Source organism: Mustelus asterias, chromosome 4 (assembly GCF_964213995.1).
Source record: "Mustelus asterias chromosome 4, sMusAst1.hap1.1, whole genome shotgun sequence".
NCBI lineage: Eukaryota > Metazoa > Chordata > Chondrichthyes > Carcharhiniformes > Triakidae > Mustelus > Mustelus asterias.
The window spans coordinates 147,054,930-147,077,595 of record NC_135804.1 but is presented as its reverse complement, the minus strand read 5'-3'; the positions used below and the strand labels follow the sequence as shown (position 1 = coordinate 147,077,595).

General features: G+C 43.5%; 1 protein-coding gene across 2 annotated transcripts in view; it reads left to right on the top strand.

Moving 5' to 3' along the window:
• Nucleotides 1-7,752: 7,752 nt before the first annotated feature.
• Nucleotides 7,753-22,666, top strand: part of LOC144493060 (dolichyl-diphosphooligosaccharide--protein glycosyltransferase subunit MAGT1-like) — a 30,695-nt gene continuing 15,781 nt past the window's right edge. Inside the window, exons 1-4 of one of the 2 annotated variants that reach the window (XM_078211915.1) lie at nt 7,753-7,916; nt 11,956-12,125; nt 12,247-12,364; nt 13,310-13,450. In XM_078211915.1, coding sequence (XP_078068041.1) covers nt 7,833-7,916; nt 11,956-12,125; nt 12,247-12,364; nt 13,310-13,450 — 513 coding nt within the window. In that variant the 5' untranslated portion in view covers nt 7,753-7,832. The remainder of the gene's footprint in view (nt 7,917-11,955; nt 12,126-12,246; nt 12,365-13,309; nt 13,451-22,666) is intronic. The other variant, XR_013497674.1, reaches the window with a different exon arrangement.

The window sequence follows — 22,666 nt, the reverse complement described above, 5'->3', positions numbered from 1 at the left end:
ATTTTCTCAGAAGACTAAGGAAATTCGGCATATCAACTATGACTCCTTACCAATTTTTACAGATGCACCATAGAAAGCATCCTTTCCGAATGTATCACAGCTTGGTATGGCTCCTGCTCTGCCCAAGACCACAAGAAATTACAAAGGGTTGTGAATATAGCCCAGTCCATCACGCAAACTAACCTACCATCCATTGATTCGGTCTACACTTCCCGTTGCCTTGCGCAAGCGGCTAGCACAATCAAGGACCCCACACAACCCGGATATTCTCCCTTCCACCTTCTTCTGTCGGGAAAAAGATACAAAAGTCTGAGGTCACGTACCAACTGACTCAAGAACAGCTTCTTCCCTGCTGCTGTCAGACTTTTGAATGGATTTACCTTGCATTAAGTTGATCTTTCTCTACATCCTAGCTATGACTGTAACACTACATTCTGCACTCTCTCCTTTCCTTCTCTATGAACGATATGCTTTGTCTGTATAGCGCACAAAAAACAATACTTTTCATTGTATGTTAATACATGTGACAATAATAAATTAAATCAAATCAACTTTCTCATCACCCTATCGGTAACTGCAACACTATATTCTGCACCCTCTCCTTTCCTTCTCCCCTATGTACTCTATGAAAGGTATGCTTTGTCTGTATAGCGCGCGAGAAACAATACTTTTCACTGTATCCCAATACATGTGACAATAATAAATCAAATCAAATCAAAGAGAGGTGCAGGGGAGTGAACAGTGCTCTCAGGTGGCAGAGTGAGAAACTTCATCACTCACTCATCATTTTTGATGCCCGTTGTAGTTTGGGGGCCCTGTGCTGTGGCGTGCTGTGTTTCATTGTAAATCCGTCCCTGTAATTATACACTCAAGATTACAAGTGCAATGATGGAAAGAGTTTATAGGCAAAAGCTTTAATACCACCAGGGGAAAGCACATTTTGTTGACCACGTGGGCATGTTGGCATACGTTTACTCTGAGAGTTTTCTGGCAAGCAGCATTATCATGGGTTTTTTCCCACATTATGATCTCACACAATGAGGTCTTTTGTCTCCTGCACATTTGCCTCGAAAGAGCAGAGGAATGTTTTAAATTAACAGTGTAACAATAAATCATTTGAGCCAAAACAGTTTATTTCAGTGAAATAATTTTTCAAGCTAAATGAAAAAGATTCCCCGTGCAGCATTTCTCTGCGGCAAGTTGTCAGCAAATTCCAAAGTTACTATCCGTCATTTTGGTTTGTTTTCATAAATAGTTGATCTGGGCAAAACATAAAAAAGCATCTGAAGTGGCAAGAGCAGAGAAAAAGCACCTTGAGCATGACAAAATGTGATGTGTTGGATGGATGAATCTGTTTAAGGCAAATTTTTATGTAGAAAAAGGCATTTTTAATGATTAACAGATGCAGAGTGAATAGTCACAAACCTTTTTATAATTTGTCATGGGGGGGGGTGTCATGTTCTGCAATGTATTTGTATTATCTGCAGTTCAAATTCCGTACGTTAGGAATTCATATCACAAAAGTAATTTTTGACAGGTCAAATGCACTAAGTCTGTTAAAAGTCCTGTAGGGGTGGCACAGTGGTTAGCATGGGCTGCCTCACAGCGCTAGGGACCCGGGTTCAATTCTCAGCTTAGGTCACTGTCTGTGCGGAATCTGCACATTCTCCCCGTGTCTGCGTGGGTTTGCTCCTGTTTCCTCCCACAGTCCGAAAGACGTGCTGGTTAGGTTCATGCTAAACTCTCTCAGTGTACCTGAACAGGTGCCGGAGTGTGGCGACTAGGGGATTTTTACAGTAACTTCATTGCAGTGTGAATATAAGCCTACTGGTGACACTAATAAATAAAATAAAAATTGTTACTTGGCTTTAATGCACTAAATTGCATCCATCCAATTATGAAACAAAGGAAGTTCCTGCATTTATACAGCTTTTTCATGACTGCAAAGTGCTTTACGGCCAGTAATGTATTTTGGAAATGAAGCCACTGTTGGAATAGAATAAACCTGCTTGAAAAATGTAAGTTAATTAATGATCTATTTGCGAATATTGTAGCCAGCATCAATAATAACTCGAGTAAATGCATCTCCAAGTATCACAGTGAATCATATAGACCATAAAATTCAAGGAAGATTCCTGGGATGAAAATCTGACTAATGAAGATAGGATCAAGTAAATAGGACAGTATTCTCTAACACTGAAAACAATCAGGAAGGGTAGAATTATTCAAAATGAATCAAAGAATCCCTTCAGTGCAGAAGGAGGCCATTTGGCCCATCGAGTCTGCACCGACCACAAGACCACAGAGGCCCTATCCCCGTAACCCCACATATTTACACTGCTAGTCCCCCTGACACTAAGGTGCCTGGCCAATCCACCTAACCCACACATCTTTGGAGCCTGGGAGGAAACCGGAGCACCAGGAGGGAACCCACGAAGACATGGGGAGAACATGCAGACTCGGCACAGACACTGACCCGAGGCCAGAATTGAACCCGGGTCCCTGGCGCTGTGAGGCAGCAGTGCTAACCACTGTGTCACTGGGCTGCCTGGGGCGTGCGATTTTCGCAGCCCACTGTGCTACTTTTGTAGCGCTGGGCGAAAGGACATCAGCATGTCTCCAGCAGCCAGATTTCCGGCACAGTCAGCTCTATGCTATTCTGCATAGAGATCCCAAGTAGAATGAGGGAGGCCAGCGATTGGGGCTGGACATTGGGGTGGGGGGTGCTCGGGGCTGTAGGGGAGGGGGTGTCGGGAGATCGGGGCTGCGTGGGGGGATGGGAGATTGAGGCGGGTGGTGGGCGGGGTGGTCGAGGCTGGCCATTACATGTTTGCGGGGCCAGCGATCGAGAGGTCAGCAGTGCGGGTCACTGTACATGAGCCGATCTCGGTGCTGATGGATCGGTGCATGCACAGTGGCCCGCTCAGCACGATGCTGCCGGCCTCTCCAGTGGGGATAGGTCCTGTCCCCAGCTTGTTAACATGAAGCTCACTAGCATTCCCTGCAGTCACAGAGTGTGGGAGATTCTTTATGAAACACCTGCTGAAAAAACAGCAGGACTTACTCCAATTATCATGTGATTTCGACACTTGGAAAGTTTTTGGGAGAACCGCCCTCCTGGTCTTTAAAATGATGATGTGGTTTGATTGAGTTGATGTCAACAATCTGTTTTTACTTCCTGGTGAGTCGAGAACAAAGGAAGCTTAAAATCAACTGTTTTGAAATGAGGAATTATTACTTTGTGCAGAGCATGGTAAGAATGTGGAACACACTGACACATGGAGTGGCTGGAGCAGTTAGCATTGAGCTTTTAAGGAAAGGGTTGATGCCTACACGGGGGAGAATAGAATGGAGTGATACTGGGGCAAGGTGGGAAGAGCTAATTAAGAGTCATAAGAGGCTTGTGTGGAGTATAAACATCTGAAATTAAATTCATGTTTGTGCTTTCTGAACATTAGGAGCTGAATTTTTCAGTGGGGCATACTGCGCACCTACGCAATGGGCGGCCTTAATAAGGTGAGAGTCAGACCTCTACCCATTAATGGGAGGAAGTCCTACCCTCAGATTAGCCAACAGCACTTGCAGTCCCAGCAGCACCAGGAAAGAGAAGTGGGTGCTGCTGCAATTGCAGGGAGGCCCACAGAGAAGTGCTATGTACACTGGACAAAGTGAGTCTGGGGTATTTTAGACAGTAAGGGATCCAAGGTAGAGGTGCAAGCGGGGGGTAGGGTGGGGGACATATTGGTTCTGGAAGCCAGGTAGGGTGATAGGAAGGGGTTTATGATATTGAGGGAGAGGTGGGGGGAGGGGCTCCCATTGTGCACGGGGCACCCCCAAAGGAGGTAGCCCCCTTCCTTTCCACCCTTTCACCAACTTTGGTGAAGAAATGGCCTTCCCATTCTCACCTGCCTTCTGCTGCTCAGTATATTACGGCAGTGGAGGTGGATTGAGGTCCTTAATTGCCACTTAAAGGGGTAGTTAAGGGCCTCACCCTGCCTAAAGAAAGATGATCTAGTGGGCACCTTATCCACACCCCCCATATTATAGGGACCAGGTTAGGAGTGGGCAGGAAATTGGTGGTGGTCTACCCACCCAACCTACTTTCTGTGCCCCCCTGCCTGCTCAAAACAGCCATTGAGGTGAGATGCTGTAACATCCCTCCCTCGGAGTTTTATTACCTCCTAAATAACATCTAACAGTTCTAACTGTAGTGCATGCAAGTTTAAACATGTTAGGATTTCTAACATTGTTAATCCTAAGAAGGCATATGGGATACTTAAGAAGCCATCTGGAATACTTACCTTTATTAGCCGAGACATAGAAAATAAGAGCAGGGAGGTTATGATGGTGCTGTATAAAATGCTCATTAGGCCATAGCTAGAGTATTGGGTGCAGTTCTGGTCACCACACTATAGGAAGGATATGTTTGCACTAGAGAGGGTGCAGAAGACATTCACCAGGATGTTTCCTGGGCTGGAGTGTTTCAGCTATGAAGAGAGGCTGGATAGGCTGGGGTTGTTCTCCTTAGAGCAGAGAAGGTTGAGGGTGGGACCTGATCAAGGTGTACAAAATTATGAGGGACATAGATAAGATAGATAGGAAGGAACATTTCCCCTTCGTAGAGAGGTTAATAACAGAGTGGCATCAACTTAAGGTAAAGAGCAAGAGATTTAAAGAGGATTTGAAGAAAACTTTTTCACCTAGAGGGTGGCGGGAATCTAGAACTCACTGCCTGAAAGGGTGGTGGAGGCGGGAACCCTCACAACATTTAAGAAACATTTAGATGAGCACTTGAAATGCCGTAGCGTACAGGGCTACGGACCAAACGCTGGAAAATGGGATAAGAATAGATGCTTGATGGCCAGCACAGAAGCGATGGCCGAATGGCCTCTTTTTGTGCTGGAAAACTCTATGACTGTATGACTCTATAGTGCATTCGCTTTTATTACCAGTGAAATTCTTTCTTGTTTATAAACTTTTTCAAACAGGTCAATATAGTTAACTAAAAATAAAATACTGCAGTTGCCCGAACAGGTGCCGGAGTGTGGTGACTCAGGGAATTTCACAGTAACTTCATTGCAGTGTTAATGTAAGCCTTACTTGTGACTAATAAATAAACTTTAAATCTGAAATAAAAACAGAAAATGCTGAAAAAACTCAGCAAAGAAGTCATCCGGACTTCAAACATTAACTATGGCCGGAATTCTCTGGCCATTCACGTCTAGCCGCTGCTGCCAATGAGGATGGAGAGTTTGGCACTGAGCCAAATCTCTGTTCACTGCAGCAGGTTTATTTGGTAGCAAAAGCCACACAAGCTTTCGGAGCTCCAAGCCTCAGGGGCTTGGAGCTCCGAAAGCTTGTGTGGCTTTTGCTACCAAATAAACCTGTTGGACTTTAACCTGGTGTTGTCAAACTTCTTACTGTGTTTACCCCAGTCCAACGCCGGCAACTCCACATCATGACTGCAGCAGGACCAGAAAATCCTGCTGGTGTGAATGGCTAGAGAGTCCCACCCAATATTCCTCCCTCCACAGATGCTGCCAGATGCACTGAAATTTTCCAGCATTTTCTGTTTTCATTTTGGTCAACATAGTCATTGCCCATGGTTACAGACATTGCACACCTTTGATCTGAGAAAGCAAAGTGGAAATTTTCAGGAAGCATTTTCACACCATCACAGCCTGGATGAGTCTATATTGCATATTATTTGTTAAGTACCGGAGGTTTGTGACTGGCTCCTTTGCTTATCTTTGTTTCAGAAGGGTAAACATGTACCATGGGGTTCAATTAAATCTTGCAGACTACAACAACAGTGTGCATTTATATAGCAATTTAAAAGCAGTTAGATATCTAACTTCACAGAGCTATGATTAAAAATATATTTGGCATAAAGGATCTACTAATAACCATGAAATTCTTGTCGGAAAAATCCATCTGATTTGCTAATGTCCTTTAGGGAAGGAAATCTTCCGTCTTTAGCTGCTATGGCCTACATGTGACTCCAGAGCCACAGCAATGTGGTTGATTCTCAACTGCCCTGTGAACAAGGGCAACTAGGGATGGGCAATAAATGCTGGCCAGCCAGCGATGCCCATGTTCCACAAATGAATTAAAAAATAAAAAACACAGAAGTTGACACCACCACATAAGGAGATATTTAACCAGGTGACCAAAAGGTTTAGTCATAGAACCCCTACAGTGCAGAAAGAGGCCATTCAGCCCATCAAGCCTGCACTGACAACAATCGCACCCACCCCTATCCCCATAACTGCATGTATTTACCCTGCTAGTCCCCCAGACACTAAGAGACAATATAGCACAGCCAGTCAACCTAGCCTACCCATCTTTCCAGTGTGGGAGGAAACCGGAGCGCCCGGAGGAAACCCACAGACATGGGAGAACGTGCAAACTCCACACAGACAGTGACCCAAGCTGGGAATTGAACCTGGATCCCTGGCACTGTGAGGGCCATGATGTGGAGATGCCAGCGTTGGACTGGGGTAAGCACAGTAAGAAGTCTCACAACACCAGATTAAAGTACAACAGGTTTATTTGGTAGCACAAGCTTTTGGAGTGTCACTCCTTCTTCAGGTGAATGAGGAGTCGTGTTCACAAACAGGGCATATACAGACACAATTCAATTTACAAGATAATGGTTGGAATGTGAGTCTTTACAGGTAATCAAGTCTTAAAGGTACAGACAATGTGAGTGGAGAGAGGGTTAAGCACAGGTTAAAGAGATGTATATTGTCTCCAGCCAGGACAGTTAGTGAGATTTTGCAAGCCCAGGCAAGTTGTGGGGGTTACAGATAGTGTGACATGAACCCAAGATCCCGGTTGAGGCCACCTTCATGTGTGAGGAACTTGGCTATCAGTTTCTGCTCAGCGATTCTGCGTTGTTTCTCCAAGGCGGTCTTCACGACAGATGACAACGCAGAATCGCTGGGTAGAGACTGATAGTAAGAAGTCTCACAACACCAGGTTAAAGTCCAACAGGTCCAACAGGTTAACCTGTTGGACTTTAACCTGGTGTTGTGAGACTTCTTACTGTGCTTACCCCAGTCCAACGCCGGCATCTCCACACATAGAGACTGATAGCCAAGTTCCACACACATGAGGACGGCCTCAACCGGGATCTTGGGTTCATGTCACACTATCTGTAACCCCCACAACTTGTCTGGGCTTGCAAAATCTCACTAACTGTCCTGTCTGGAGACAATATACATCTCTTTAACCTGTGCTTAACCCTCTCTCCACTCACATTCTCTGCACCTTTAAGACTTGATTAACTGTAAAGACTCGCATTCCAACCATTATTTTGTAAATTGAGTTTGTGTCTTTATGTGCCCTGTTTGTGAACAGAACTCCCACTCACCTGATGGAGCAGCGCCCCGAAAGCTAGTGGCTTGTGCCTCCAAATAAACCTGTTGGACTTTAACCTGGTGTTGTGAGACTTCTTACTGTGTTTACCCCAGTCCAACCCCAGCATCTCCACATCATGACTGAGGTTCAGGACCAGAGACTCCCCCCAGTGCAGAGGGTCAGGGGGGCGGTGCCCAGAGCCTGGGGCCTAGGGAACCAATCACAACCCGCCAAACCCAAATAACCAATAGGAGACCCCCATTTGTCCTAGCCGCGGAGGACCAATCACAGGGCGACACTGAATGGAGCTCGGTGACGCTATGTACGCCTGACGTCACCGCGTGGGGCGTGCCTCCCTGCTGCGTGCACCGGACGTCACCGCGTGTGGCACGGCGTGGCTGCTGCGTGACCCTGACGTCAGCGCGTGGGCCTGCGTCACGCTGTTGCTGGGGGCTCCGAGCGAGGGCAAGATGGCGGTGGCTGGGCGCTTGGCGGTGTTTGTTGTCCTGTTTGTGTGCTGCGGGACCCCGTCTGATGGACAGAAGAAGAAAGAGGTTTGAGGGAGGGGAGGGAAACCGATTGATGAATTTGCAATAGGCGGGCCGGGCAAGGTGTGGGAGAAAGAGGAGGCCGAGGGCAGGCAGCAGCTGCTGCAGACACTGAGGGGCCAGGGATTCCCAGGCAGAAGAGTTAAAATGCGAGCCTTCAAATGGCTTCACAATAAGAAGCCTTTTCTCTCCTGGCACAGACTTTACACGGCTGCAGTCTTTCTCCTTAATAACTCTCTTGTTGGTTTAAAAAAAACTGAATAGTTTCCTAAACGTAAAACACACTGGCGGATCCATTTTGCTGAAGGTTTTCCCTCTGAACCAAGAAAGGGACCTGGTATCATGTCAAAAGAGCAGCAGCCAGACCCCCTCTGAACAATTGGGTGGCTTTTTATTTTGGGCTCTGCACTGAACAAAGTATTCAACCTTAGAAACACGTTGCACTTTAAAATCAACTTTTTGGGGATATATGCAATATATTATGTACAAATAATACCACACCGCAAAAATTGTGTAATGTCAGAACTGATATTCGGGCGCTCTACCCAGACATTTCCACTTGAAAGAAAGTTTTTCTCTCTCACTGGGGCCTGCTATATTATAAACCAGTTTTGCGAGGATTGGTGGCGATTAATCTTTTTGCAGAGGGCTAATTAAAATAGGTGGGTTCTCGACAGAAATCTCTCTGGCTGAAGGTGACTAGATCATGTTACATAAGTGACAGTTATTTCACAGACGAGATGTGTGGGAAGTGAATAACCAATGTGATGTTGCACAGGAACAGCCTGTTCTGAAATTGGATCATGGTTGATCTACAACCCGACTCCAAATACCTGCCTTTGACCTATATCCCTTAATGCCTTCGATTTGTTAACAAGTCAATTGATTTGAAATTTATTCAACATCGATTGCTGTTTGGAGAAGGAATGTTTCCAAACTTCTACCACCCTTTGCGTATAGAAGTGTTTCTTGACTTTAATCTTGAAAAGACTGGCTCTAAATTTTTGGCTATGCCTCCTATGCCTAGACTCTCCAGCCAGTGAAAATATTTTCTCTCTATTTATCCTCTATATGTCTTCCTTAATTTCTTCAATTTTGGTTAAGTTCATCTTTTACCTTCGGAAGCCCAAGGATGATTATCCCTGTTTCTACAATTGCTCCTCATAATTTAACTGTTGAGATCGAGTTATCATTCCGGATAATCTATGTTGCACTCTTCCAAGGACGGTATATCCTTCATAAGATGGGATGCTCAGAACTGCTTGCCGTACTTCAGATGGATTTAACTAGGGCTTTGTTTAGTTGAAACGTGACTTCTTGTATTTTCGGTTGTATTTTCTTGTATTTTCGATATAAAAGGCAGCATCCACACCACCATGATTTCTCGCTTTTCGCCATTTAATAAGTACCTTGACGTGGAATTACTCAACTTGTCTGCCATTTCCTTAGTTTCGTCGACAATATCACAGTTGTCAGTTTAAGAGGGCTCGCGTTTCCCTGGCCCCTTTTATCCTGATACAGTGGTAAATATTGCAAGTGGATATGGTGATGTAGTGCTAATGTTACTGGTCTAATAATCCAGAAGCCCAGCCTGCTGCTCTGGGGACATGGGTTAAAGTTCCACAAAGGCAGCAGCTGGAATTTAACTAGAATCATAGACTCCTACAGTACAGAAGGAGGCCATTCGGCCCATCGAGTCTGTACTGACCACAATCACACCCAGACCCTATCCCCATACCCCCGTGTATTTACCTTAGCTATTCCTCCTGACACTAAGGGGCAATTTAACATGGCCAATCCACTTAACCCGCACATCTTTGGACTGTGGGAGGAAACCGGAGCTCCTGGAGGAAACCCACATGGACATGGGGAGAACGTGCAAATTCAATTAATAAGATTTGGAATTGAAAGCTAATCTCAGGAATAGTGATGCAATTATTGATTGATATCCTTTAAGGAAGGAAATTTGCCATCCACTCCCAGCCTGTTCTACATGTGACTCCAGATCCATAGCAATGTGGTTGACTCGTAACTGTCCTTTAAATGGCCTAGCAAGCCACTCAGTTCAGGGGCATTTAGAGATGGACAGCAAATGCTGGCCTTGCCAGTGATGCCCACATTCCATGAGAGAATAAGTTATTAAAAAAGTATATTTTCTGATTTATTTTGCCTTTTTAAATACTTTCTCTTTGTTTTCTTGTACTCTCTCTTTTCTTGTACTCTCTGTTACTCTCTGTACTCTCTGCACTTAGAATATAGTGTTCAATTCTGGTTGCCACACTACCAGAAGGATGTGGAGGCTTTGGAGAGGGTATAGAAAAGATTTACCAGGATGTTGCCTGGTATGGAGGGCATTAGCTATGAGGAGAGGTTGGAGGAACTTGGTTTGTTCTCACTGGAATGAAGGAGGTTGAGGGACAACCTGATAGAAGTCTACAAGATTACGAGAGGCATGGACAGAGTGGATAGTCAGAAGCTTTTCCCCAGGGTGGAAGAGTCAATTACTAAGGGGCACAGATTTAAGGTGTGAGGGGCAAAGTTTAAAGGAGATGTACGAGACAGATTTTTAACAGAAGGTGGTGGGTGCCTGGAACTCGCTGCCGGAGGAGGTAGTGGAAGCGGATACGGTAGTGACTTTTAAGGGGCGTCTTGACAAATACATGAATAGGATGGGAATAGAAAGATATGGTCCCCAGAAGGGTAGGGGGTTTTAGTTAAGTTGGGCAGCATGGTCGGTGCAGGCTTGGAGGGCTAAAGGGCCTGTTCCTGTGCTGTAATTTTCTTTGTTTTTTGAGTCCAGTTGTCCGTGGCTGATTTTTTGGCAAGTAGAGCTCTTGCCCTTTGGGCATCAACTGGTTACGTGTCAGAAATTCTTGTACGCTTCTCACTAAAGCAGAAGAATTTTAAGTGTGGGAGGGAGTCCGAGAAAGCAATGAGCGCTAGGATTCCTTGCAAGCTATCTTCTAACTCGGAAAATAGAAAATGCTCCTTATTTGATTTCTGCTTTGTGATAGCTCTGTCATTTGCAGTGGTAGTAGTATGTCCACGTGCACTTAAGTTTCTTTCCATTTTAAGTATGTGAAGAGTCGCAATATAAATCTGCCTTGAATTGTGGTCCACTCTGCAGGACTTTGAGTGTCCAAGTTAAAACCTGTTTAAGATCATTCTCAAGGTGAATGAATTTTCAACCTCTCTGTTGCTTACTGCTTTCAGCTGAGGGTCCTCTATTATTTCAGAGAAGGTGGTAACTTACTTGAAGTAAATAGGTTGATGTCTCCTAAAATAATGGATATGGAGAAACATGTTAGCTGTTTGTAAATTAGTAATGATCGCATAATTCCAGATTTGCATTGCAAAATAACTAGGTAGTTCACAATTGTCCACTCTTTGGGTTGTTTATCGCTCCAAATAGGATACAAGAACCAAGATGCAGAAACAAGTTTCACTAAACTTTCATGTTATTTTAAAATGAATGATGTCGTCTGATTTCCTGATTCAGCGTTAGAATAATTTCTCCAATCAATTAGGGAGCGTCACAAGAGTGTTACTTTATAAATGCAGAAGGGCAATCATTGATTATATTTAAGTTTTCATTCTTCCCAGAGTGCGTTCCAGAGAGCGTTTTGAATCACCCACAAATTAAATAACACTTATCAATGATGTACTACTTGATACCTCTCCACACTGTCTGTGTGGAGTTTGCACGTTCTCCCCGTGTCTGCGTGGGTTTCCTCCGGTTTCCTCCCATGTGTTGGTTAGGGTGCATTGGCCATGCTAAATTCTTCCTCAGTGTACCTGAACAGGCGCAGGAGTGTGGCGACTAGGGGATTTTCACAGTCATTGCAGTGTTAATGTAAGCCGACTTGTGGCACTAATAAATTAACGTTAAACTTCATGGAAATGATACAATTTAAATGTGACATTTTACCTATGTTTGCTTTTCAAATGGCTAAAATGTTGGCATGTAACTGCAACGAAATAAAGAAGCTCTTGTCAAGGCTGTTTGTCAAAAGCTTTATATATCTACTGTCTTTTTTTACCTCAGACTCTTCTGTCTGAAAAAGTTGGGCAGATGATGGAATGGGCAAATAGGCGAGCTGTAATTCGGATGAATGGGGATAAGTTCCGTCGATTTGTGAGAGCCCCTCCAAGAAACTACTCCATTATTGTGATGTTCACTGCCCTGCAGCCACAGCGACAGTGCACTGTTTGCAAGTATGTTACCAACTGCCTTTTATTGTGCTAAAACCTCACTACAATGTGATACATCAGATGTGATTTATATTTAGTATTGATTTGCAAAAGTTCCTAAATGTCTTATTTCAACTCTTGAAAGGCAAGTGGATGAAGAATACCAAATCCTGGCTAATTCTTGGCGTTATTCGAGTTCCTTCATAAATAAACTTTTCTTCGCAATGGTGGACTTTGATGAAGGATCCGATGTATTTCATCAGGTAGGAGAATGACTTCTGTGATTCAGATATTTGTAAGATTTTGAATAATTATTAATAGAATTACCATGCCCAACAGTCAGTGATACCTATTCAATTATTGTTTAGCCTAACTAAAATTTTAGGCTTTGATATTGTATACAACTGACTTTCATGTCTTTGTTCATCTTCTTCGCAATATTCTTTGTTTCTTTATCCATTTCTCTTTCTTTAACAGAGAAGCCTTGTATTCCAGTTGTAACTGCCTTCGGGAAAACACCTATGTATTTGATATGGGACTATTTCACCTGATGCCAATCTGTTTCACATGCTACACCATTGCCTTCTTTGTGTCTCAGTAATTTTGCTATGCATCTCCTAGTAGAAAGAGGAGACTTTTTGCTTCTTTGCCAATGCACTGGGCTGCAACAGTTGAGATGGGAGCTTTGGATTCGCTGTCTTATTGATCGTGCATATGTTTTGGGAGATTTTAACAGCAATCTAGTTTGTTTTTGGAACAATGTGGCTACCTCATTGAGTTAAACCCTGGCACGGTACGACAGTGAGCTCTTAACCCATTGTCTGCCCTTACTTAGCTGACTTTTAGCTGGAGTGACAATAACAGGCAGATGACAAATGATGACATTCCTGCTCAAAATCTAGCCATGTGCCAAACTGCATGATTTAATTCACTATCATGGACAAATGAGTGGAAAGATATTCCTGGGTCACCAACATAGACAAGTTTGGCTGAGTGGCCTGTATGTGTGCTGTAAGTTCTATGTAAATAGCATTCTGAGATTCACTGAGAACAGACATGGACAAAATACAGAGGGCTGCTGGTACCTGTAGAACCTCAGGTTAACATAAATTACTTCTGTTGGGAGAAAAAAATAGACAAAATTGGGGAAGGAGGAATATTGGCATAACATGTAATAATAAACCTTCAACATTTGTTTCTTTGTCCAGCTCAATATGAATTCTGCTCCAACGTTCATGCATTTTCCTGCTAAAGGGAAACCGAAACGTGCAGACACTTACGAGCTTCAAGTTCGAGGCTTTGCAGCTGAGCAGATTGGACGATGGATTGCTGATAGGACGGAGATAAATGTAAGTCGGTGATAATCTGTGTCTGTTAGTTATTTATATCTTGTTAATTCTATATTAATTGTATGCAGGCAGTAAATGTTAACACTGGATTCACCTGTGTCCTTTAATAATGATGTGGAGATGCCGGCGTTGGACTGGGGTAAACACAGTAAGAAGTTTAACAACACCAGGTTAACGTCCAACAGTTTATTTGGTAGCAAAAGCCACGAGCTTTCGGAGCCTTAAGCTCCTTCTTCAGGTGAGTGGGAATTCTGTTCACAAACCCTGTTTGTGAACAGAATTCCCACTCACCTGAAGAAGGAGCTTAAGGCTCCTAAAGCTTGTGGCTTTTGCTACCAAATAAACCTGATGGACTTTAACCTGGTGTTAAACTTCTTACTCCCTTTAATAATAGCAGCGATCTGCCTAAGGGCAGATCCTCTGCACATTTCTCCACACCTTGTGATCTTATGTTTTCCACTTCAGTTGATCGTAATAGCATCCCATTTTCAGTTTCAATGAACAATGATTAATATGACTGTTGGAAGGGATACATGAGGAGGTTTCCTGTTACCTCCCTTGTGTGCTTAAAGGAAGCACAAGTCCTCTTTCCAAAGGATCCTCTGTCTGAAAGCAGCCATTGTCCCTGGAGGTCCCAGCTCTTCCACGATCACAATTGACATTTTGTTGGTTCCACTGTTGGCCATGGCTCAATCCTGAGTATGGAACCTTTACCGTGGCCTGGGGTGGCTAACAAAATGACAGGGATGACCACTCTGACCACTCGTAACCCTGATACCCTGCTTATAAATAGACACTGGTTGTTAGTTTAGGAGGCACATGATTATAATCTGTAACTCTGTAAATAAACGCTTACAAAAGTGTGGAAAGTTGACCCTGGCGCTGTTCTTCACCAACTACCTTTTTGGAGTATAATATGGTAGCAAAGGATGGTTACCTTAAGGTTGAAAATGTAAGAAAAACATTTCAGGCCGAAAGCTCAAATCCTGTTGACCCATGATGGAATAAATGGCAGAAAACAGATGCAAGTTGTCAAGATACAGTTGCCCTCTATTAGAATCTGAACTGTGACCAGTGGAAGAATGAAGTGCATATGTGGGCACAGTTTATGTCGCCTACCAAAGAAGAAACAAGTGGTGTTGCCATTTGCTACAAGAAGTAAAGTCAGAAATAAAATATTTTGAGAGGTGGATGCCTGTCAGGCGGGCAGTGATGAAGGTATGGGTTTCCCTTGGAGTTCTTGGATGAAATGTACAAAACAAAATGTGTGAAATGCTTATGAGGAACGGTCAGACATTGATGGACTTCTGAATCAGGTGGTCACTCCCTTGAAGAAAATATAATGAACATCAACGGATTGTATCATTGATGAAATTCAATTTTGGGATCCCTGGGTCATTACTAGGTTTTAAATTGGTGATTTGTTCTAAGGTGCTTCATATGATAGTCCACTGGATCCTTATTCATTTTATTTTTATAGTATGTAAAAATCACTGGCAGGACCAGCATTTATTACTCCAGGGAAGAGAGAAGATGGTAGTAAGACTCCTGCAGACAATGTGGTGTAGCTGAACCCACAGTGCTATTGGAGAGGTTTTAATCCCAGGATTCTGACCAAGTAATTGTGAAGGAATAATGTATTTCTCAATCAAAATGGTATGTTGCCTGGAGGGAAAGCGTGCAGGAGATGCTCTTGCTTTTCTAGGTGATGAAGGTCGCGTGTTTGCAAGGTGCTGTCAAAGAAACCTTGGTGAGTTGCTGCAAAGTATCTTGGAGATGGTACACACTACTCCTCCGGTATGCCGTGTCCTCCATGGGCTGAATGTTTAAATTAGCGGGTGGGGGTGCTGGTCAGGTAGACTGCATTACCCTAGATGGTGTCAAGCTTTTTGTGTTTTTGCAGCTGCTCTTACCCAAGTGATTGGAGAGTATTCTGCCATATCCTAATTTATGCCTTGTACATGGTGAACACAACATTAGACTTAGGAGTAGGGGAAGGCCATTCGGTCCCTTGAGCTTGCTCCGCCATTCAATAAGATCATGGCTGATTTGATTGTTCCTTGACTCCCCTTTCTTGGATTTCCTTGACTCCCTTGTTGGTCAGAAATCAACTAACTCAGCATTGAATGTATTCAGTGACGCAGCACCCACTGCTCTCTGGGGAAGAGAATCCCACAGACTAACTGCTGTCTGAAGACAGGATTGGGGAACTTTTTTCACATCATGTGTTGTTCCACGTAGACAAAATCATTGCAGGCCACACACACAAAAGCCAACTTATTTCATTTTATAAAGAAAGAATACAGAAACATTCAACTCACTACTGCTTAAATGCAATGGTTGAGTTTGCTTTTCCTTAATGCTAGGGTGCCAGATCAGAAATCCCAAGGTATATTGTGAAGCCATATTAGACCCCAACAATGTCTCTATTTTGGCAATAAGGAGGAAAGGGTGTGAGGAAAGGATATAGACAGGCTGGAAAATTGGGCGGAGAAGTGGCAGATGGAATTTAATCCGGATAAATGCGAAGTGATGCATTTTGGAAGAAATAATGTAGGGGGGAGTTATACAATAAATGGCAGAGCCATCAAGAGTATAGAAACACAGAGGGACCTAGGTGTGCAAGTCCACAAATCCTTGAAGGTGGCAGCACAGGTGGAGAAAGTGGTGAAGAAGGCATATGGTATGCTTGCCTTTATAGGACGGGGTATAGAGTATAAAAGCTGGAGTCTGATGCTGCAGCTGTATAGAACGCTGGTTAGGCCACATTTGGAGTACTGCATCCAGTTCTGGTCGCCGCACTACCAGAAGGACGTGGAGGCTTTAGAGAGAGTGCAGAGAAGGTTTACCAGGATGTTGCCTGGTATGGAGGGTCTTAGCTATGAGGAGAGATTGGGTAAACTCATAGAATCATAGAAATCATAGAAACCCTACAGTGCAGAAGGAGGCCATTCGGCCCATCGAGTCTGCACCGACCACAATCCCACCCAGGCCCTACCCCCACATATTTACCCGCTAATCCCACTAACCTACGCATCACAGGACTCTAAGGGGCAATTTTTAACCTGGCCAATCAACCTAACCTGCACATCTTTGGACTGTGGGAGGAAACCGGAGCACCCGGAGGAAACCCACGCAGACACGAGGAGAATGTGCAAACTCCACACAGACAGTGACCCGAGCCGGGAATCGAACCCGGGACCCTGGAGCTGTGAAGCAGCAGTGCTAACCACTGTGCTACCGTGCCGCCCCAAACTGGGCTTGTTCTCCCTGGAAAGACGGAGAATGAAGGGAGACCTAATAGAGGTGTACAAAATTATGAAGGGTATAGATAGGATGAACAGTGGGAAGCTTTTTCCCAGGTCGGAGGTGACGATCACGAGGGGTCACGGGCTCAAGGTGAGAGGGGCGAAGTGTAACTCAGATATTAGAGGGATGTTTTTTACACAGAGAGTGGTGGGGGCCTGGAATGCGCTCCCAAGTAGGGCGGTGGAGGCAGACACGCTGGCATCGTTTAAGACTTACCTGGATAGTCACATGAGCAGTCTGGGAATGGAGGGATACAAACGAATGATCTAGTTGGACCAAGGAGCGGCACAGGCTTGGAGGGCCAAAGGGCCTGTTTCCTGTGCTGTACTGTTCGTTCTTCTTTGATACTTCACCTCAGGAGTGATTCCACTGATAGCAAATCACCTACCTACTTTCCTGTGGTGACACACCTCAGGTTTTGTTTCTATGCATGAGCTCTGACTGGCTCCTGTCCCTGCTCCGCTCTGGAATCTCGTTCTGCTCTCTGTTTCTAGCCCTGCTCTGCATGAAGTGTTGCTCTCGTTTCTCACTGTTTATAACCCTGTTCTGGTCCTGAGGTTTGTTGTCTTCTCTCACTTTGGGGAGTCAGCTGCACCTGCTTTATGGGGTCAGGAGGTGAGTCAGCTGCCACAGAATTCCAAGCCATTGACTTGCTCTTGTAGTCACAGTATTTATATGGTTGATCACTGGTAACCCCAAGGATGTTGATGGTAGAGGATTCAGCGATGATAATGCCACAGAACATCAATTGGAGATAGTTAGATTATCTTTTGCTGTTACTGTCTTTTGCCTGTACACTCTATCAGGCTTGGTTCGACAACAAATCGATTCAAGTTCAGGTGTTTAATCAACCTCTTTATTTCATTATGTTATGACGTCGGGTCAGTCTTCCTTAATGATGCAGGCTAACAAAGCCTGCAGTCCTCAGGGGAGACTGAACACACTTCTTTGTTTTGATACAATACAAATACTTTTTTTCTAACGCATGCAAGCGACCCGATAGCCCACCAGCTATAGCCCCAATATACCCGTTACCAATCAGAGGATAATAATACTTTGTGCACTCCTCGTGCTGACCTTCACTAGCCAGTCACATTCTGTGCACGTATGCTGCAACATAGAACACGTGTGTGATATCAAGTGATCGCAGCTGCATTCAGCTTATCTTAGGCCTGCAGACCTTATCTATGGTCTGCAGAACAAGGCCATACCATCACATGACCTCACCCAGGAGCCAGGCAATAGTTTATACTCACTTATACTATAATACTGTAAGCATTAGATTATCAATAGTTTCTACAATCAAGGAAGACATCACTATCCAAGCATATATCCACATCCACAGTAGTGCCACAGATTGGAGATAGTTAGATTATCTTTTGCTGTTACTGTCTTTTGCCTGATACTTGTGTGGTGTGACTGTTACTTGACATTTACCAGTCCAAGTCTGAATGTTGTCCAGGTCTTGCTACATGTGGACACAGACCATGGAACCCAAACTGAGAATAATTGAGCAGCTTTTTCTGCACGTGTCATTTGAGAACACTGCATTGTACCTTCCATCACTTTGCCAATCTTAGACTGATGGAGCAGTAATTGGCCAGATTATCCTCTCCACATATAGCAAAACAAATCCATACCTGGGAAATTTGCTACATTGTCAGGTAGTTGCTGGTGTTGTAATTGTACTGGAATAACTTGGCTGGGGGTGCAGCTAGTCCTGAAGTAGGAACTTGTAGTGTTACAGCTGGGATGTTATCAGGGCCTATAGCTATTGCTGTATCCAACGCATTCTAACTAGTGTTCAACTTTTTGAAAGGAAGAATCTTTTGATCAAACATCTGCTGTGATAAAATTTCTGGGGGAATGGACATTTCTTTCAGCCTACATGGAGCATTCAGTACATTCTGTGATGACACAGAGTAGAGGACTTGATTGCCAGATTTCAAAATGGTCCCGATACTAGATGCTGTGTCAGTGCAATGGAAGGATCAAAGACAGGTGGAATGAAGATGAAAACATCTGTGACAACTCTGGCTATTGCAGCAAACAACAGGATTGGGGCAGCAACGATAGGCAAATGAATTCCATGAATGCCCAAGGAGCAGTTAATAGGTGCTTCAGGATTGCTTCGAAGTATCATTATATGGTGAACTGCCTAGGGGGAGACATAGTTTTTTGAATAATATGTGTCAAAGATAATTCTGAGGGAAAAGATGACATAATGATGATTCTGAATAAATTATACTGGTCACGAAGAGTTTCAGTCTTGTGATGAATGTTAGTTGCAGACTCCTTTAACTGTATGGTACTAGTTAGTGCTTGCACTTCAATAGTTTGTGAAACAACTTGGTAAAATGTTGCCTTGAGTCTCTAATAGTAACGCGAGGCTAAGGAATATAAAAGTACTACTTGCTTTTGGCTTGTTGATGGCAACGCATCAAGGCACTATAGTGAGTTGTAATTCCATGTAAGATAGCAGGAGTGAGAGTCTATACATTTAAAGCAATATATTTAATAACAGAAGTGCTATGGAGATAAAATCATGAAGAAATGAATAGGGATCCGACTTGGGACATTAATGAAGCTTCTGACTGATAAATCTCCCTGCATTATCAATGATGAATTCATAGACATATGAAAACTTGAACACTGTGGTCATAAATGCCACACCTGAAAGTTGTCTTAGCAGTGGACTCTGAAAGGAATCATCCAGTGATCGGTGAAATGTTGCATAAAATCTGAGCTGAACAACCTGACTGCAAGCTAACAGCTGCTCTGGTATGGACAGTGAGTGCAAATAATTAATTCCACATGGTTCGAGGATATAATCCCTATCAATCATCCTATTGTTGAAATCCTGAATGTGCTGTGCTACAGTCCTGTTCTAGAACAGGCAGCCCAACCTTTTTGCTTTGAGGCTATATTTGCATATTTCTCCTATTCGAGGGCCAATGAGCAAATTTCAGAAAGATAAGCTTCGGCAAAGAAATAAACTGAATTTCAGCAAAGGGTGAGTTTTAAAGGAAGAAACAATTGCTGAACAAATGTAAAGCAATGTCATAGCAATGAATTGTTGAGTTAATAAGAGTAAGCCATAAAAATTACCAGAATGTTGGAGGGACAGTATATGTAGGTGAGAGTGCCTGGGTGCTTGCATGTATATGTGTTGGTATGTGGTGATGAGAGTGAGTGAGAAAACTCACCCTCGTATCACTCGCCTTTATCCATTCATTTACTCCCACACCTAGACTCTCTGATAAGGGCCACAAAACTAAATCTTTGTCTCTCTCTCTCTCGACTTTGCCCTCCCTGGTCCTCCAAGACCTTGCCTTCCCCAGACCTGACGTAGTGTCCCAAGGTCTCTCCATTCCCGGTGTAGCTTGGCTCTGCAGGCTCTGGCCCTGACTTACCTTTGCTTCTCTTGTCCACCAGCCTTCAACAAACTGTCTGCTGCTGCACAAATTAAAGACCGTTTCTCTCTCGCATTTGCTGCTGATGAGGGAGAGAAACAGCCTGTGATAGGAGGAGCAGCTCCAAGTAGAATCTTGCATTGAAGCTCAACTGGTTGGCAGGGAGTTTGAAAATTTCTTCGGCAGACTGTGTGGAGGGGCACATCTGGCCCCAGGACAGTAACTTGGATAAGCCTGCTATAGAAGATTTGAAAGATGGTTTCTTCACGTTTGAATGTTTTACATGTAAAGAGGTGAGCTTTCATCAAGGCTGAGGTTTTGGACACATTGTTCAAGATCAACTGCAACAGAATTTAATTAGGGAGATTTGGTGTATTTAAAGACCATGACGAAATCTTACTCTGACCAGTAAATGAGGCAATTTGTACCTCAGATGCTCAACAATTTGAGTGATTATGACACACATGATGGAGCTATTACATCCATAGACTGATTGGCCAGTATGGGTACTTGCACAACATATATTCCAGCAAATTCTAGTGAAAGAAGAGATGTGACAATTGTGAGTGTTAAGGAAAAGCAATGGCAAGTTTTATATGTTGGTTCATGTTCATGATGGTGACTAGGAAGACCAGCAGGGTGGAGAGTAAGAAAATGTAGTGCAAGTACTGATATTGAGCTTTAACAAAGGGTCATCTGGACTCGAAACATCAGCTCTTTTCTCTCCTTACAGATGCTGCCAGACCTGCTGAGATTTTCCAGCATTTTCTCTTTTGGTTACTGACATTGAGTCTGGAGCTGACTCTCGTGTCATGAAAGCAAGAGGGAGAGCTCTCAGCTGTAATCCAGCCAGACTCTGAGAGTGGAGGCCATAGCTTGGCTAGATTACAGAACAATCTTGTAACAACTAGAAGCAGAAGTCCCAATGCTCGTGACATTTTGGTGGCTGCCAGTAATCTTGAGGATAAATTGAGGCGCAAAACAAAGGGTATTAGATAGTTGGAGTTTGTGAGGAACCGATAAAGGACAATCTGTTTTGTCATTTATGTGGTTTTGCACTGAAAAAGTTCTTACATCTAGGACTTGTAAGACTAAAACAATGCTAGTGGCTTGGGCTTTTGAAGAATGACTGGGTAATGCAAATGTTAGTCTGAACTCCTCTACAGCTGGAAGAGTGATCTCGAAAATCATTCTATCTGTTTTTGCTGCATATCCATGAGAGTGTAGATCATTTGACCTAACAATACGCATTTCTGCAGGCTGATAGTTTTCAGAGAGAATTGTTTCTGAAGTTGACCAAAGAGACAGCAGGCACAGAAGGACAATTATGGAAACCGAGCAAATGTGATGTAAGACCTGAATGATGCTCCCAAAGTATTGCTGAAAAATTGTCTTCAACCAAAGCAGATCCTGCATTGTTTTATTGATATTGTAAAGGGAAACTTTTAGGTATCTTCGTGGTGCATTTTGATTTCTTACAGACGATACTATGGAATTAAGAAATGTGCTATAAAGGTTATAATAGAATTTGAAATTTGGACTTTTAAATATATTGGTTTAAATATTAAGCAGAGGAGATCTGAAATAACTTTAACTGCAAATCATACTTAAAGAGTATTACTTCCAGCCTGATTGATTGATTGTACTAGGTCATCACGAAAAGATGTTATGCCTGAAGAATAAATTGAGGAATTGTGAAACTTGATTGATTCGTTGGTTGAACTGTTTGAACAGTTGAATTAGAACATAGAACATAGAAAAGCTACAGCACAAACAGGCCCTTCGGCCCACAAGTTGCACCGAATTAGACCAGATAATAGTTTTGATGTGCTGTAGTTAAGTATTAACACCCTAAAAGTTGGGAATTCTTTAAGGACCCCATTTAAAAAAACGAAATCAAGAGAAATTCTTACTTAAATGCCCATCTTTAAGTGACCCAGAGAATATAAAACTAGTTATTTTTAGCAATCTTCCCAATGGATATTGTAGTGCAGTTGGTTTTATAATATTTCTTATACAAATATACAAAATAGGAGCAGAAGTAGGCTATTCGGCCCCTGGACCCTGCTCTGCCATTCAGTAAGATCATGGCTGACCTGTTTGAGTTCAACATTCCCATAGATTCCCTTGCCCGACAAGAATCTATCTACCTCTACCTTAAAAATACTCAATGACCCAGCCTCCACCACCTTTTGAGACAGAGTTCCAGAGTTGCACAAGCCTCTGAGAGAAAAGATTTCTCCTCATCTCTGACTGAGAAGGGCGACCCCCTAATTTTGGAACATTGCCCCCTAGTTCTGGAATCGCCCACAAGAGGGAACATCTTTTCTGTGTCTATCTTGTCAATGCCATTCAGGACCTTGTGTACTTCAAGTCACCGCTCACGGTTCTAAACTCTAGAGGAAACAGATCTAGCCTTTCCGACCTATCCTCATAAGACATTCTAGCCCATTCCAGGTACCAATCCAGTAAACCATCTCTTAACCACCTCCAA